Raw genomic sequence first — 19,173 nt, forward strand, 5'->3', positions numbered from 1 at the left:
CTTGGCATCCCCTCCCCTTTTAAACAACAATTCATTTGGTATAAACACATATAATCAAATGAATTCACTCAAAGTGCCTTTAATGATTGCCTCCACTGTCATTACATTCTCTAAGCCTGTCAGATTTCCAGTTAACTAATGCACCATTTAAACCCTTGATAACTAGGAAATGTTCCAATTCAGCCAGCTTGTATTCCACGATCCTGAGGTTTACCAACATTCGCTTCTGCATGGTTATCGTGTGTGGGGAATTAATTAAGATATCCCGAGAGAGGCTGATGACTGAAAGACTCTTATCAGTATTGCTCTTAGTTGACCCAGTAGAAGAGGTTGGTCTTACTAGTGCAAGAGAAGTCGAATTTGATGACATTTCAGCAACGCTGCTCTGTAAGGGAAGGAAATTATACATATGTAGTTTATTCAGTTTAGCAATTTCCAAATACAGTTGACCTTTGAACAAGGTGTGTGTGGGGGGGAGGGGGTTAAAGGAATTGATTCTCTGTGCAGTCAAAAACCCATGTATGACTTTCAACTCTCCCAAAACTTAACTACTAATAGCCTACTGTTGACCAGAAGCCTTACCGGTAAGTCGATTAACACATATCTTGTATATGTATTATATACTGCCTTTTTACAATAAAGTAAGCTAGAGAAAGAAAATGTTATTAAGAAAATCATAAGGAAGAGAAAATACATTTGCAGTACTGTATCAAAAAAAAGAGAGAGAGAAAGTAAAGATCCACAGAGTTCAAACCTCTGTTGTTCAAGGGTCGACTGCACTACCAAATAACATGTTTAGTCTTGGTTACCAAAATAAACTGACTGTCCTCCCCTAAGAATTAGAGATTGAAAATCTGTTAAACAACAACGTTGATTTTGGAAATACGTTCTTCCCAAACACTGAAAAAAATATATACATGAAAGTAGTCTTTAAATATCAAAATGTCATATCTTTGGCTTTCATTTCTTAGAAAAGTCGGTCTATACTTGGACCCTGATCCTTATCTAAAAGGATCGCTAAAGATCTAAAGTCACTTGCAGCTTTCAACATCACCAGGAAACCCACATTTCGACCTGAATTATTTGTGAAAGCCCAAATACCTGTCATAAAGATGGTTGAAACCAGGGGAGAAAGAGGCCAACAAACATAAGGGGTAGTAGAAGCTAGAGAAGAGAGAGAAGGTATAGATTCTTAAAATAGGAGGTGGTGGTGGAATGGGCACTTTCAGCTCTACTTTTCAAGTGGGTGAAAAGCTGACCACATTACTCAGTGACTTGGGGCTTTTGACAGCAAATCACAGCTGCCCAGTCATCGGTCAATAAGAAGGAAGCGTGGGGGTAAACATCTGGGGCTCTTGCAAAAGAGGAATGAAATGACCGTCCCTTACTCTTATTTTACTATTTTAGTATCTTTCTACTCTCTCGGTCACACACCTCCCATCCATGAACCATCTAACTTCGTCTAATTCCGATTTCTCTTACACACTTTACCTGAAAGCGGCTTTTCCAGAAGACAAACAGAAAAGCAAACAGGATGCCTCCCAGTAGAACCAACAGCATGCTCATGTTTCCTCTTCCGCCTCTTTCTCTTCTCGGGCACGGAGGCTGGCAGTTGGGAAGCAGGGGGACACTAGTCGCCCGGACTAGGGAAGCCGCGGGCCACGATGCCAAGCGTCCCACACTGCCTGGTGCAGCTGGAAGACGCGTCCGCTTTCGGCTTTATATACTGCAAAGGGCGTGTGACGTCACAATCGAGCACCTACGTGAGGGTGCGCCGTCACAATCTGATGACGTAAAACCCAGCGGCGGGCACTGTCACACGGGCCTACTTGGTTGCGGTGTCAGGTCGTTAGAGAGCGCGGTGAGAGACACCCGGGGCAGTTAGGATGTCCAGGAAGCTGATACACGATAGAAATACAGACTCCAAATCCATTGGTTAAATACAAGATTTTAAAAGCGCTCGTCCCTCCTTTTTTTCTCTTTTAAGTTATCTTTGTCTTTGCTGCAACCACTCCATTACTCATTTCAAAAACAAGTTCAGAAACAAGATGGAAATGTACTGTGAAAAGTAGTTACCCACAAACTGTGTAAGTCTTTGCCAGAAACCTCCTCCACAGCCCCATTGCTATTTTAACCCTGCTCACATTGGGCCAATTATGTACATTTGTGTCACTGTACAGTTTAAAAAGTAATTCCAGAGGCATTCTCCCATATAATTCTCACAATAATTTTGGGCTATAGGTATTTTTAATTCTGTGTCTACTTTCAGAAATGCAGAAACAGAGTCAGGTATTAAGCAAACTCATTTGAAACTGGTAGCAAAAGCAGGACTCGAATCCACAGTCTAGTCCTGAGATAAACTCCCTCGTTCCCTTGCCCTTATCCCCATCCTCAGGACCTCTGCCTGTAAGTACTTGTGAGCATCGAGTATTTAATATTTTCCATTCAAGGAATTGAACAATATATTTGGATTAATGTTAATGAGAGGTAACATACAGGAATCATTGTACTCAACAGGAAATGTTCAAGAAATTTGGATAGATGTCGAAGATGACGCTGAACTAAAAACTCAGAACTAAAAGCAATAGCCAGGGTAATCTCAAGATGAGTGTCAAACTACAACCCCTAACTGCTTGGGGTAACGACTCACATCTTCATGTAGATAGGAAAGAAAGGAATTATTTATAAATTTTTCACAATAAACTCATTTCCCAATTATGAGTTCAAAGCTTCAAGATTTACTTATTCAACAAGTATTTCTTTTTTTTTTTTAAAGATTTTATTTATTTATTTGACAGAGATAGAGACAGCCAGCGAGAGAGGGAACACAAGCAGGGGGAGTGGGAGAGGAAGAAGCAGGCTCATAGCAGAGGAGCCTGATGTGGGGCTCGATCCCATAACGCCAGGATCACGCCCTGAGCCAAAGGCAGATGCTTAACCGCTGTGCCACCCAGGCGCCCCTCAACAAGTATTTCTTAAACACTCATGTAAAGGGTGGGCACTGTGATATATTCTGGGGATATGATTATGAGCAAAAATAAGGTCTCTGTTCACCTGGAATGTGCACTGTAGTGTGGGAGATGGACATTAATCAAACACCCACGGAAATGAATGCAAAAGTGCTAATGAGATAAGTGGTAGCAAGAAGTACATGGTGACGCAGGAGCTTCTAGTAGGATATGGGATGTGAAGGAGAATGATGCTCCTGGCTTTATGGCTTATTCAAGTAGATGGATGGGGAATAACCGCACATGGGATTACTAATCATGAATTTGGTGTTGGACATGTTGAGTTTGAGGTGACATTGAGACATGAAATAGTTGAGCTCGAGGAGATAACTGGAGACATAAATTTGTGAGGCATCTGCATATAAATGGTCATCGAGGCTCTAGACATGGAAGAAATTCCCTCATGTCAGTTTAAGACAGACAAACAGGAAGAATAGAGCATGGAAGGATTTCAGTATTTAATGGCTGGGTAACACTTCCTTTGGTATGTTATGGTGGTCATGTTGACATCTAACTTTCTTGTTTCATCAAATAAAATTGAGTGCAGCCCAGTAACACTGTCTCTAACAAAAACATTTTGGATTTTGATCTTACTGGTATCCAAGGGAACACTTTGAAGACCTTTGAAAATATTCTCATCAAGCACATTAGAGTACTCTTGCTAACCATTGATTTTTCATTTATTTTTTTATTGCAGTATAATATACAAAGCATAGAATTTAACATTTTAAACAATTTTCGGGGCACACGTCTGTGGCCATAACTACACTCACATGCTTGCGCAACACATCGCCACCATCCACGTCCAAAACTTTCTCATCTTCCTCAACTGAAAATCTATACTCATTAAACACTGAATTCCTTTTCTCTCCTCCATTCAGCCCCTAGAAACTACCATTTACTTTCTGTTTTTATAGATTTCGGTAGAATAGTTACCTCATAGGAGTGGAATGACACAATATTTGTCAGGTTGTGATTAACTTGCTTCACTTAACATAATGTCTTCAAGTTTCATTCATATTGTAGCATGTGTCAGAATTTCATTCCTTTTAAAGGCTGGATAATATTTCACTATATATATATATATATATACACTACATTTTGCTTACCCATTTATCCATTTTTCTACCTTTTGGTTATTGTAAATAGTGCTGCTATGAACATGGGTTATTTGTGTATTTTAGATAACAGTCCTTTATATGTCTTTCACAAATGCTTGCCCCCAGCCTGTGGCTTGTGTTTTTACTTTCTTGACAAGGTCTTTCACAGAGCAGAAATGTTTAATTTTAAGGAAATCCAACTTATCAATCCTTTCTTTCATGAATAGGTCCTTTGGTGTTATGTCTAAAAAGTTATCACCAAACCCAGGTCATCTAGATCTCTTCAAATTAACAACTCTTGGTTTGGGTCCCCCCCTATTGTTTTGATATTCTCTATTTCCTTTATTTCTGCTCTAATATCTATTATTTTCATCTTTCTGCTAACATTGAATTTAGTTTGTTCTTTTTCTAGTTGTTATTTTTCCTAAAAATAGATGAGTGCGTGTTTCCCTCAAGTTCACGTGAAAACATTCTTCAGGATAGACCATATGTTAGGCCACAAAACAAGTCTTTTTTTAAAAAGATTTTATTTATTTATTCATGAGAGACAGACAGGCAGAGGGAGAGGGAGAAGAAGGCTCCCCGCAGAGTAGGGAGCCTAATGTGGGGCTCGACCTGAGCCGAAGGCAGATGTTTAACTGACTGAACCACCCAGACGCTCAAAACAAGTCTTAATAAATGTAAAAATATTGAATCATACAAAGTGTCCTTTCCAATCACAATGGATGAAACAGGAAATCAACAGAAGGAAAACTGGTGAATTCACAAATATGCGGCAATTAAACAACGCACTATTAAACAACCAATGGGTCAAAGAAGAAATTAGAAAATATCTTGATGCAAATGCAAATGAAAATACAGTATAAAAACTTATGGGATGCAGCAAAATCAGTGCTGAGCAGGAAATTGATAGGTTTAAATGCTTTCTTTAAAAAAAAGGAACTTAAATCAACAACTTAACTTTTGATTACTATGTGCATGAAATATCTTTTTCCATCTTTTTACTGTCAATCTCTGTATTTTATACCTAAAATTACTCTCTTTTAGACAACATACACTTTGATTCTGCTTTTAACCCATTCCACCAATATATGTCTTTTGATTGGGGTGTTTAATCTGTTTGCATGTGAAGTAATTACTGGTGGGGCAGCATTTACTTTTACCACCTTATTTATTTATTTGTTTTCTGTACCTTTTTTAGCGTTTTGTTCCCTCATTTTCTCCATGACTGCTTGCCTCCTTTACCTTTAGTTCAGCGTTTTGTAGTGACACATTTGGATTGTTTTCTTATTTTCTTTTGTGTGTATTCAATAGATATTTTATTGTGGTTACCATGGGGGTTCCATATAACGTCCTAAAGTTATGATTATCTGTCATAAATTGATACCAAATGAACTTCAATTGCATACATAAACTTCACTCTTTAAAACTCTGCTTCCTACTTCCACTTTATGTTATTGATGTCGCAAATTACATCTTTTATATATTGAATACCCACTTATGTAAATTCGTAATTATTTTTTTATGGTTTTGTCTTTCTAAATCCTGTAGATAATAGCAAGCGGAGATGCAAACCCCAATCGCTAAAGTACTGTTGTGTTTTTTTTGCATTTGCCCATGCATTTGCTTTTACTAGAAGTCTTTATATTTTCATATGGCTTGGAGTTACTATCTAGTAGTGTCCTTTTTTTTAAAAAGAGATTTTATTTATTTATTTGAAAGAGAGAATGTGAGCACAAGCAGGGGGAGAGACAGAGGGAGAGAGAAAGGGAGAAGCAGACTCTCCGCTGAGCAGGGAGCCCGATCCCTGGACTCCGGGATCGTGACCTGAGCTGAAGGCAGATGCTTAACCATCTGAGACACCCAGGCACCCCTATCTAGTGTCCTTTTATTTCCACTTTAAGGATTCCTTTTAGTATTTCTTTTATTACTTATTTATTATTTTTTAGAGCGGGGGGAAGGGCAGAGAGAGAGGGAAAGAGAGACTCTCAAGCAGGCTCCACACCCAGTGCAGAGCCTGACACGGGGCTTGATCCCATGACCCTGAGAGCATGACCTGAGCGGAAATCAAGAGTCGAGAGTTGGACACTTAACCGACTGAGCCACTCAGATGCCCCTCTTTAGCATTTCTATTTGTAATGAACTCTTTCAGATTTTGTTTGTCTGGAAATGTTTTAATTTCTCCCTTATTATTGACAGATGTATTTGCTGAATGTAGAATTCTCGGTTGACTCTGGGAGCCTGGGTGGCTCAGATGGTTAAGAATTCTCGGTTGACAGTTTATTTCTTTCCGCACTTTAAATATATCATCTCACTGCCTTCTGGCCTGTAAGGTCTCTGCTGGGAAATCCACCCATAATCTTATTGGGGATTCCTTATACACGATGAGTCACTTTTCTCTTGCTATTTTCACTATTCCTTCTTTGGCTTTCAATAGTTTAATTATAATAGCGTCAGTGTAGGACTCTTTGGATTAATCTTAAGTGGAATTGTTAAGATTCTTGTGTTTGTATATTCACATATTACCTTAAACTTGAGAAATTATCTCATTATTTCTTCAAATAATGTGTCTTCACCTTTCTCTCTCTCTTCTGGGATTTCCTTAATGTGGGTATTGGTTCACTCCATTGTGTCTCAGGAGTCCTTTAGGCTCTGTTCACTTTTCATAAGTCTTTGTTTCTTTTTACTCCTCAGACTCAATAATTTCCAATGTCTTTAACTTTGATCCTTTTTTCTCCCTGTTTGAGTCTTCTTTTGAATCCCCCTCTAGTAAACTTTTCAATTCGGTTACTGTATTTTACAGCTCCAGAATCTGATACTTTATTATTTCTATCTTTGTTGATATTCTCATTTTGTTTGTATATCTTTTTCCTGAATTCCTGAAGGTTTTGTCCATGCTTCCCTTTAGCAATTTGAGCATATTTAAGATAGTTCTTTTAAAATGTTTGTGTAGTAAGTCTGATGCATATGTTCTTTAGGAATGATTACTGGAGATTTATTTTGTTCCTTTGAATGGGCCACGTTTTCTTGTTTCTTTGTATGCTTTTCGATATCTTGCTGAAAATTGGGCCTTTGGAAAAGATGCCCACCTCTTCTAGTCTTTAAAGACCGACACAGAAGACCTTCACTATTTAGAGGGACCCTGAACCTTGGGATCAGCCCAGGGTCTTCTCTGGGCACGTGTTTTTTGTGAGTCTGTGTGTGTGCTTTTTTAACTTTTTAATTTTTATTTCCCAGCTGCTTTTGAATGTCTCAATTTCCCCCAAAAGTCTCACTTGAGCTTCTTGGGGCCTTAGACGTTCTATCGTATTCCTCTACTTAGACTCTCTGGCTTCCAGGCATCCGCAGGTCTGCACACCCCTGTAGTGTTTGCATGCCAAGATACTCTCCGTTGTCTTGCATGACTTCCAGACCGAGATCCAAAAGTTTCTGCTGTTCCTCAACTGAGCTTCAAGTCAGGCAAGACATAAACCAGTCACTCCAATAGCCCAAGGACAGACCAAATCCCTGTAAACAAGTTTCACTCTGCTTCTACCTGATGGATGGAACCAAGAATTGTGCAGGGAGAGAGGAGGCAAGAGTGAGCAAAAGGCTGCAAAATTTCCCACTAGTTTTCATGTGTTTTTTTTTCTTGATTGGGCAATCACTTGGTTGCTATAGATCTTTCATTGGTTTACAGATTTCCTATAAAGTTATTTTAGTCATTCTGTAGTTGTTTGATATCTCCAGGGGGAAAAGAGGGTCTGGGACCTGGGGTTTTCTTATTCCACCATCTTGTTGATATCGCCCACTAACAATTGATTTTTAAAATACTACAACTGGAAGGGCGCCTGGGTGGCCCAGTGGGTTAAGCATCTGCCTTTGGCTCAGGTTATGATCTCGGGGTCCTGGGATGGAGCCCCACGTTGGGCTCCCTGCTCGGCAGGAGGTCTCCTTCTCCCTCTCCCTCTGTGTTCCTTCCCTCTCTCACTTTCTCTCAAATAAGTAAATAAAACTAAAAAAAAATAATAATAAAATATGGGAACTGGAAAAATAAATAAATAAAATATGACAACTGGTAGAAATAATTGAAAGTACAGAGTCCTGGGACACCTGGGTGGCTCAGCTGGTTAGGTGTCCAACTCTTGGTTTTGGTTCAGATCATGATCTCATGGATCATGAGATTGAGCCCCACATGGGGCTCTGTGCTTAGCCAGGTGTCTGCTTGAAAGATTCTCTCCCTCTACCCCTTCCCACCCTCTCTCTCTCTCTCAATAAGTAAATAAATAAATAAGTCTTAAAAAAAGTATGGAGTCTCTCCGCCTGTGAGAAACTAAGAGAAAAACAAAAACAAATTATGGAATGAATGTCACACATATTATTAACTTTTAATTTTGTTACCTCCTGTTCATTAGATGCCAAATTGTCTATTGGCATAGGTTGCTAGGTAACAAAATAGACAGAAAAATGGGACATTCAGTTGTTTTGGGAATGATTTCAAGAGTAAAGAGTGTTATGAATTATATCGGGAAATAGTTCATGTAATATTCCAAATAAGAAGATGACACTTTGGACAAATCACAGTGACTTAATTTTAGTTTAATAGCAATTTTTTGTCTTCTCCCTGATTTCACCACTATGTAAAAATAATAAAGATATACTATTCTAGATAGTTTAAGACTTTAATTTATGAAGGTTTAGAATATTTAAATTTCCTCTTTTGTTTTATAGGTCAAATAAATTGTCAGCATTGTTTCCACAAGCAGTTTTAAATTACTAAAATGCAAAATTTTGTGAACTAAATGAATTTGCAATAATGGGTATATTAAAGAGCTTAGTCTTGTGAATTTTTATAATGCTAAAATCATAAAGTCTTAATGTGTTGGCTTAAATTCTAAGTTCCACGTCTTTAGTTAACTTTATGTCCTTAAATTCATATTGAATTGAGTTAATTAGTAAATATTCTGTGGCTATCTGGACAATTTCTAAGCAAGAAAAGTATATAATGCATTGGTCACTACACAGAATTTTTCATTTACTCTTGTCCCTTATTTCTGTAATAGCTCTAAGTTGATAGGATAAATAATCTTTGGATAGTTTTAAAATATATGCTTATTATAACTTGAAAATTTTCTAAGTAATATGAAATGTATGATGGTGAAAAAAAGGGCCAGGCAGTTCTTCACTTCCTGGCTTCTAGTTTTCTCTGTAAGGAAAGAAATTTTAATGGTTGGTTCTGGTAGAGATAAATGGTTGAGTTTAGACTAGGTCCAATAGTCAGAAATGAATACATATGAGATAATGTATATAATTCATCAGAAAAATTATTACCGTTTTATTAAGATAATAAATTCAACATACCCTATACATTGTCTTATTTAATATACTTATAAAGTTAATTATATTTTAAAAATAAGATGGAAAGATTCACATTATCATATAACTATACATTTATATATGTATAAACACATTCATATAAAGTTGTGTTAGGATTAGAAATAAAGGTGGTTTATGACTCCTTTACTAGAAATTATTACATTAAAATATACAGAAAATAAAATCAAATTTTGAGTTTTTAATCTATTCAAAGACCATCTTACTGGGTACACAGAGAACAGGTTACTTTTTATTATTGAAATATTTTGTAAACTCCCTGTGTTTCTGGCCTAAAATTAAATCATCTTTTTAAAAAGTTAAGTTCCTAATAATTATTATTGCTTATTGCTATGCTTTCAAAATATTAGCTACAAATGTTTCAAAATTTGTACATCTTGGTCATTGGCAGGAATGCACTTTTTCAATTATAAAATGCTGTTTCAATGGTCTCTGCTGCAAATTAATTTAATTTAATCATCATATATCTGTATTTCTTTACTACTTCTCTCCCCTTGTGAGAATTTTACTTTTTACATTAGCACAAATAAAAATTCACTCTATTCCCCTCCCTCAAAAAATCTTGCTTTGTGCTATGAAACGTTTCTGACAAATCTGTTATTTTTGTGAACAATTGTGGATAAAAGGAAAAATTTGCATTTTCCTGTCAGTGCCTTTTCCTATTTATATATGCAGAAGAGAAAGGTGCCTTCCAGGTCTTTCTGCTAATGACTATTCCTTCTTTGGGCCCCTAACAACATGAGTTCAACGTGAAGACATTGTGTAGAACACATGTTTTCGCAAGTACCCATTCTTTTATAAGTCAGTGTAGTCAATGAAGACCTCATCCTTTTGGTTATTGTTTAGGTACTGTGACTATCAGAAACTTTGCAAAACGTGAAATATTATTGATTTGCTGAATCTTATGAAATGTGAAAGATTATTCAGATTTTAGTAATACTATTAATTCTTAATTTTTTAAAAGATTTTATTTATTTATTTGAGAGAGAGAGTGAGAGAGAGCTAGAGCACAAGTGGCGGGCGGGGTGGAGGAGCCAACGGAGAAGCAGACTCTCTGCTGAGCCCGTGGCTCTCTATCTGGGACTCTGGGATCGTGACCTAAGCTGAAGGCAGACGCCCACCCAGGTGCCCCATAAGAGTATTAATTTTTCAGTATCTCAGAAAGGATGTGTTTGATATTATGAAGTGTGTTGGTGGGCATTAGACACAGGTAGGTCATTGGCATTGATGGAGATCCAGTACACAGATACAGTTTCAGGAATTGGATACCTGCCTCTTGGTGCAACAGGAAAAATTAAGCCCTTTAGGAGGGTACAAGTCAAGCAAGTGTGGTTTAGAAGGATGGTTGAGTGGTGAGAGGTTACAGGTGTGTGTGGGGGGGGTAGCTCAAATTATCGAGAATCAAGGAAAGGCAGTACTCTTCTTATTTAATTGCCATTAACAAACTAAACTTGTGCGGTCCTATAAGTGCTGTTTGGTAAAGCTACATGGGTCAGACAGGAGTTACAGAGGCCTGTCTTATTGCTGCAAAATGACGGAAAAATATGTTTTGCCCTTGATTTCCCATCAGAACTAGGCTTATCTTCTATGCTTACAGAATGTGGTTTTAAAGTCCGTGGGCTGGTCCTTTGTCACTCATTTTTTACACAGGACAAGATGAATCTCCCTACTAATGAGCTGAAATTCTTAGGGGCGGAACTTGTGAGAGCTTTTATTTACTCCACATTTTAAAGATAAAACTTAAAATACTTCTCCCTCCTGAGACTTTATTTTTTATTTTTTCAAAAAGATTTTTTTTTATTTATTTGAGAGAGAGACAGAGAGATGGCTAGAGAGAGTATGAGCAGGGGGAGAGGGAGAAGTAGGCTCCCTGCTGAGCAAGGAGCCGCATGACATGGGGCTCGATCCCAGGACCCTGAGATCATGACCTGAGCCGAAGGCAGAAGCTTAATTGACTGAGCCACCCAAATGCCCCGTGAGATTTTAATTTATGCCAAGATGTACATGACATCAATTTTTTAAATACCTGGATTACCTTAGTTATTTGATGGGGTTCTGCTGGTGGAACGGGGTAAAATGAGAAAATAGGTTTACTAGAGTTGTATGAGGGTAGGGAGTAGGATAGAATCAGGGAAAAAAAAGGATCATCATGCATAAATTTTACTACAATTTTCCTCAAGTCCTGACATATACATCATATAATATTAAACTTGAAAATACCAGATTCTTCAGCCATTTGGATATTATTATGAAATATTTGTGGGCAACTTGGTGAGTGTTTCCAAGGCTGGTGTTTGAATAGATGTAATTTTTACATTATAGTGGGAGCACTGACAGTGCTTTCTATGGTGATGGAAGTTAGATAAGTGTATTTTGTTACATAGTCAATTTAATCATGGAAACACTTTGCTATCTCTAGTAATCTGGATAGAAAGGTAATGCTCTTACATTTGTTTGCCATTTCTATGATTTCCAAAGCATCTTCATTTACATGATTTCATTTAATCCCTCCCAACAATCCTGTGTGGTAGGTGTGACAAGTGTAATTCCCATTTTAAGGCAGAGGAAGTTGGTATGAATTAATTGCTTTGCTTAAGGTGTCAGAATTAGGGGCATCTGGGTGGCTCAGTTGGTTAAGTGGCTGACTTCTGCTCAGGTCGTGCTCCTGGGGTTCTGGGATCGAGCCCCAGCATGGAGCCCCACATCTGGCCCTCTGCTCAGCACAGGAGTCTGCTTCTCTCTCTCCTTCTGCCCCTCCCCCAACTTGTGCTCTCTCTCACTCACTCTCTCTCTGAAAGAAAAATAAGTAAAATTAAAAAAAAAAAGTTCTCAAAATAAGTAAACTGAAAACCAGGCCTCTTAATCTGGGGTCCTCTCATCATACTGCCTCAATATGTTTATCCCCAAATAGAGAAGAATCACAAGTTAGATAGTCTATGGTATTAATTTTCTGTGCCTGTGTTGAAAAGATGAATAAATGGAGATGTCTTGGCAGCAGTTTACATATATACATATTAAATCTGTCTGTGTTCACCATCAGGTCCATTGACAAGCAACCCATCATTTCTCTAGCTGTGAAATTGACAGAGGGGATATCAAATGATATTAAGATATTGTTGTTGTAATTGAAGTGTTTGCCCCTTTTAGTTGTGCTATGGAGGTTCTGCCATTGCTCGGGAGCTTCTCTTGGGTTATGCTACCATATTTAACCACGTCCATAACAATGTCATGCATCTTCAGCTCAAAGTATGGTAGCTTCTGGTGTCTGGAAGATGTGAGCCCATTTCTATTTGATTTTGAAGGAAGAGTAGTAGGCGTGTAGAATTAAACCTGCGTTTTCTCAGAGTAATCCTTTGCACATAAAAGGACGCCCTATTTTCAACCCGTATTTTCAAGGAAACCGTCCTGAACAAATGAGTCAACATAACCACAAAAGTAAGGTAATTGGCATCCAGAAAATACTACAATATTTTTCATTCTGTAACAATAAAATTTACCCTAGGTTTATACAATGTATCTTTAACACATTCAATGGAAATTTAATGCAAATGTTTTTGAATAATGTGGTAAAAGTTGTGCAAACAATCGTTATAAAGCAACTTGTCATAATGCTTGATGGTGTCATAGTCTGACATTTTTTACCCAATACTCTTTTTTCTTTCATTTAGGTTTAGATTCAGGTGTAGCTAAGATGCAAAATAATAACTTAACAAAAAAAAAAGTTGATTAAGAGACAGGCAGTCCAGCATGAGTAGGGGAGATTCATAAATGTATTGAGAACACTAAATTTGTTATATTTATTGATTCGTCATCTTCAACATATATGTTCTAAGTTCCAAGATGGTTGCCGAACGGTCCTTGCTTACCAGGCTGGTGGAAAAGGTGAAGAAGGACGTGCGTCCTCTCTTTTAAAGACATTTCCTGGAAGTTACATATGTTCCTACCACTTTCATTTTACTGGCCAGAATGTAGATACATGGCCAAATCTAGCCACAGAGGAGGCTAAGAAATATAGTGTTTATGCTGGGTACCAATATGCCCAACCAAAATTTATGATCGTGTTACTAAGAAGGAGAGGGAGAAGAGTTATCAAAGGATGTCTATCAGTCTCTGTAACACCTGCTAGAAGAGGGGATTGAGATTTTGTTTCAGGGTACCAACCCATCCTTGCACCCATAAGCCATAGGTGAACTCCATCATTTGCAAGGACTTGGCCGATATTTGAAGATGAGGGAAAATGAGGGGGAGAATAGCAATCTGACTTGTTCAGAAAACCACCCATCTACCTCTTCCACTCTGCCTTAGTTGAAATTCTCTAAAAATGGTTCTTCCCTCTCTATTGCTGTTTTCCTGGAACAAGGCCAGACTAGATCATACCCGTTCAAGGCCAGGTGACTGGAACTACTGCATTAACCATTTTGATTTTGATTTTTTTCCTATTAATTTATATAATTCTGTGCTGACTGCTATAGAAACGGAACATTCATTTTATGAAATTAAATTAAGACATACTTTAGAGAAACTACTTTAAACTGATACAAAAATGAACTAAGAAGCAGGTTGAATTTGTCCTTTCTGATCATGCATTCTGTAGTCACACATTTCATCAACAGAGGGCATTGTAGGTTTATTTCATTTTTTGGTTGCTCTATACTGTTCAATCACAGCTTCCTTTCATTTCGAATTTTACCATATATCCAGAGTCAAATAAATAAGTGGTATGTTGTATTTGTGAAATATACCACAGATCATTGATCTACGACACCGTAATCTAGAAATCACTACATGAAAATTACCATACTGTTTTGCTGAGGTCATGCTCTTTAAAATTAATCATATTTGAGTTAACATTATCAGACCATATTTCTTCTCTTTGTTTTAAAAGAAAGGGAATAAAAACTGTATATATTATGATCAATCCCAACCTGAAACATTTTTTGCTCCTCTACCCCCATATCACCCCTCATGTTGTAATATAGGCAAAAGAAAACGATTAGATAATCCGAGCAATGATGCTTAAATTTGATATTTTATTTTCAGTGACATAGTTTTATTTTAAGTGACATTTAGGGCTTATTTTAAGTGACCTTTAGATCTGTAATGTGTTCTGGAAAGTATTAAGGGATTTGGAAGAGAAATTGCTTTTAGCTTTTTTACTAAGAGAATGAGCTACATGTCCATCTCAAATTGAGACTAACAATTCGTTATGTCTATCCCTGAAACTGAAATGCCAGCTTGAAAATTTTCTTAAAATATAATTTACAGCCTTGTTAAAACTTGTAATATTGGAAAATTTTAGAAAATTTTAATAATTGTTCTTAATACCAGTGAGGAATTCAAGCACAATACATGATCTTTCTAGTAACACCTATACGTTGGTTGTCTAAAATAAACCAGTTTTTTGGGGGGGGGGGTGTTTATGTGTGTGCATGTGTGCGTTAAGTGATACACTAAAAAAGCTTTATTGAGCAAAATACAGAATAATTCAGAAAGAAGGAAACCTTCCAAACCATACTACAAAAGGTCTGAGGATACTATCCATTACATTTATTCAACAAATATTTACCGAATACCTGTGCTATGGTAGGAACTGTTCTAGATAGTAGAAATATAGTAGTGAACAAGAGAGAAAAATTCCTCTCTGTGGCTTATATTCTATTGAGAAGCTCTATTTAAATTCCCAGACTGATTATTTATGGCTTTTTTTCATATTTTCATGGAATATGTAATTAGCCAGTAATTATTTCTAAAAAATCACACCATGGTTAAAGGAGAAAGGCTCCTGAACACGTTTTTTGAAGTTAACCTGACCCTGATAAAAAACTGTACCAAAGATAACACATAGAAATTAAAGACTGATTCTTGGGGTGTCTGGGTGGCTCAGTTGGTTAAGCATCTGCCTTTGGCTCAGGTCATGATCCCAGGGTCCTGGGATCGAGCCCCACGTTGGGCTCCCTGCTTATCAGGGGAATCCGCTTCTCCCTCTTCCTTTCCCTCTGCCCCTGCTCGTGTACTCTCCCTCGCTCACTCTCTCAAATAAATAAAATCTTTAAAAAAAATAAAAAAGACTGATTCTTTTAAAATTAAAAAAAACTAACATTAAGCATTAAGCCAATAAAATATGGCCAGTATTAAAAAGAAAATAATATCACCAAGTACAATTTATTCCAGAATGTCAACCTGACAACATTAGGAAATCTCTTACTATATCATACCCAGAGGTATTTCTTTTCAAAAGAAAACTGAGTTACTAGACTATCTCAATACATGGCCAAAAGGGACATTTGCTACATTTCAACACCCATTTCTGGATTAATGAAGCTAAGCATTATTTCTTTAAAAGCCTACGCATTAAAGAATAGGTTCTTAATATTATGATACTGAGATGAAAACAGTAACATCATCAGAGACAGGGACACGCTGGAGACATTATAATCAAAATTAAGAACAAGGCAAGCATGCTTCATAGTTACAGTTATTTAATAATGGCAGATAAATTCCAGCCAATGCAACAAGAAATATCTGCGTAGAAAATCTAAAAGGTTATGCATTAAAAATCTTAGAACTAACGGGAGAGTTTAGTCAAATGCCCAAATACAAAGGAAATGAACAAACTCAAGAGCTTTCTTAAATATTGATAATAACTAGTTAGAAAATATAGCAGGGAAACAAGATCACTTAAAATGGCAACATCATGTACAAAATACCCAGAAACAAACAATTAAAAATTGGCTGAAGAAAACGACAAAACTTTACTGGGAGAGATACAAGATTTACATAAAAGTCGAAGAATAACATGTTCCTGGATAGGAAGACTAAACAATATAAACATGCCAAGTTTTCCAAAATTCAGATGTAAGTTTATTGTAATTCAGATCAAAATCCCAGTGGGATTTTTGAAACTTGAGAAAATGATTTTAACACTCATCTGGAAGTTTTAAAACATGAGACAGCCAAGAAATTTTTGAACAATGAAAATAAAGAGAAGATACTTGCTTATGTAAAAATGTATCAAAGAAACACTTTAACCCCAGTGTGGTGTTAGAACAGGAATATATAGACAATGGAAAGAGACTAGAAAACTCCAAAGAAAGATGAATATTCTAATGGAAATTAATAGAGACATAAAAAAGAAGTGAAATAATTGACCAAAAAAAATAATAATGCCCAACCTAATTAGCAATCAAAGAAATGAAAATTACAATGAGGTGTATATATTTGACTAGTATTGTTAAGATACTAATTCCCTGTGATGAGTGTGGATACTCATTTTACTGATAGGAATGCAAATTAACCCAAATATTCTCAAAGGCAATATAGCAAAATAGGTATCAAAAGCCTTAAAGTATTAATCTCCAAGTAATTCCACATCAGAAATCTATCTTAAGAAACTATCCAGCAATGGGGCCAAAGATGCATATCAGAAAGGGCCATTTCTGGGGCCACTGGGCGACTCAGTCGTTAAGCGTCTGCCTTCAGCTCGGGTCAGGATCCCAGGGTCCTGAGATCGAGCCCTATGTGGGGCTCCCTGCTCATTGGGGAGCCTGCTTCTCCCTCTCCTGCTTCTCCTGCTTGTGTTCTCTCTCTCGCTGTCTCTCTCTGTCAAATAAATAAAATCTTAAAAAAAAAAAAGAAAGCCATTTCTTGTTTATATAAGTAGTGAAAAACTGGAAGGTATTGAAATGGCTATATATCAAATGCTCAAATGCTTACTAGATGATGTTAGATGAAGAAATTAGCATGTAAAACTTCATGATCCCAATTTACTACACACACACACACACACACACACACACACACTACGGAGAATAAGAACACAAGGGAGAAGCACAGAGACTCTAAGAAATGTGTTACAAGTTTAACGATGGCAAACTCTGGGGTGGGATTAGGAGAGGTTTTATGTTCTTTCCAACAATCTGGGTGCTAAGAATCCACCATCCACCTTCACCGATATTAAGATTTTGCCATATCTGCTTGAGTTTTTTTTAAAAAATAAAACTTATAGATACAGTTGAAGCCCACTTTTTACTCTGAACCTATCCCAATATGCCTTCCCTGCCTGGAAAAACCACCATTAGTTTCCTCCATGTCTTATTTTATGTTAATACAGCAAGATGTTTCCATAAACCATTTACATTATATTACTGTTGTGAAAATTAATACAGGAAATCTAATTCAAAATGTAGTTGGGAAGCCATGAAGGAAGGTTTCTCACTCCCACTCCTCACAGCTTTCTTTCCATACCCAGCAGGAAGAATGATTATTCTCCTTGCTTAGCAACAACCTAGCCAATGAGAAACCACCACTACCCTGAACTTTCCATCTCCTCCAGTGAGCTTTTGTTCAAAATAACCCTTCTCAACTTCCTCCTTTCCTCTATAAAAGCATGCTCTGCTCCTTAGTTCTTTGAACTTGACTATGATTTGCCTTAATTTGCATGTCCGGGACAGCAATTCCTGTTATTTCCAAATAAACTCATTTTTACGGATTCAATAACTGGTTATTTTATTTTTAAGTTGGATCTTGGTCATGTGAGGTTTTTAAATTTATAAGCATTTTACTATTATATATGAATTCTTTTGGAACTTGTTTTATCATTCGTTTTGTTTTGAGAGGTATCTATATTGGCCTTGTTCATTCATTTTACTGCTGAGTAGAATTCCATTACGTAAATAAAGTTCTTTCCAAAATTGTTTTAACAACTGGACTCCAACTGCACAGCATTTGAGAAAACCTGTTTTTCTATATCCTTGCCTAAATTTGCACTGCCAGATTTAAAGTTTCATCAATTTGTTGGGTGGGAAAGATATTTATTTAAATGTATATTTCTTCAATTATTATTGAGATCAAACATCCTTTCATATGTTTATTGACTATTCGTATTTATCCTCTGCGAAATGCTTGTCCATATTCTTTGACCACCTTTTAACTGCTTAAAAAAAACCCAAATATATAGGAGCTCTTTATGGATTCTTGATCTCCAATGTGTTTTTTGGTTTATATGTATTGGAAATGTCTTCTCCCAGTCATATCTTCTAATTTAACCTTGTCTTTTGTGATACAGAAAAATTTAAATTATTACATACTCAAACTTTCATCTCTTACTTTGTAGTTTGAGCTTTGGGTTTCTGTGTTAAAAAGCCTTTGACATTTCCAAATCATAAAGATAGTCTCCTGTATTTTGTCTAAAAGTTTTATTTCACATTAGGACTTTAAAACCATCTGGAATTGATTTTTATTATTATGTGATGTAGGGATCCAATTTTATTTTTCTTCGTATATATATACTCAATTGATCCAATGCCATTTATTGAAAAGGTTGTGCTCTCGTAACTAATTCTAATGTCATCTCTGTTATATGCTGAATTTTCACGTACATACAAATGTATGCATGTACATTTGGCTTCATTCCATTTCATTAGCCTAATTGCTTTATTTTGCCAATATCACACTGTTTTAATTACTATAACTGTATAGTAAGCTCCTATATGTATTATTTTTGTGATTATTCAGTTATAGTTATATAATCATTTTCCTTATGATTTGTTTGACTCATCTATTTAGAAAAGAATTAAATTCTTTTTTTTTTTTACAAATCTGATTTTTAAATATTTTGTGCTTTCATCATGGTTCTTTATTTTTATGATCTCTATAATCATTTTATTTTTTTAGAAAATTTATATATTTATTTT

The 19,173-nt window shown here is 36.5% G+C and overlaps 1 protein-coding gene across 1 annotated transcript; it reads right to left on the bottom strand.

Moving 5' to 3' along the window:
• Positions 1–79: 79 nt before the first annotated feature.
• CT83 (cancer/testis antigen 83) lies at positions 80–1,566 on the bottom strand. Its single transcript, XM_026478759.3, has 2 exons — positions 1,492–1,566; positions 80–385 (listed from the first exon to the last, which is right to left on the bottom strand). Exons 1-2 carry the CDS (start codon positions 1,564–1,566, stop codon positions 80–82), a joined length of 381 nt encoding a protein of 126 aa, XP_026334544.3.
• Positions 1,567–19,173: the final 17,607 nt, after the last annotated feature.

This window comes from Ursus arctos, chromosome X (genome assembly GCF_023065955.2).
Source record: "Ursus arctos isolate Adak ecotype North America chromosome X, UrsArc2.0, whole genome shotgun sequence".
In the NCBI taxonomy this organism is placed as follows: Eukaryota; Metazoa; Chordata; class Mammalia; order Carnivora; family Ursidae; genus Ursus; species Ursus arctos.

What these genes read in the sequence shown, in the direction of transcription:
- CT83 (XM_026478759.3), bottom strand. Translation starts at nt 1,566, where the DNA reads ATGAGCATGCTGTTGGTTCTACTGGGAGGCATCCTGTTTGCTTTTCTG. An exon ending in TCTGGAAAAGCCGCTTTCAG is followed by an intron (nt 386 to 1,491) that starts GTAAAGTGTGTA and finishes CTTCCCTTACAG; the next exon opens with AGCAGCGTTGCTGAAATGTC.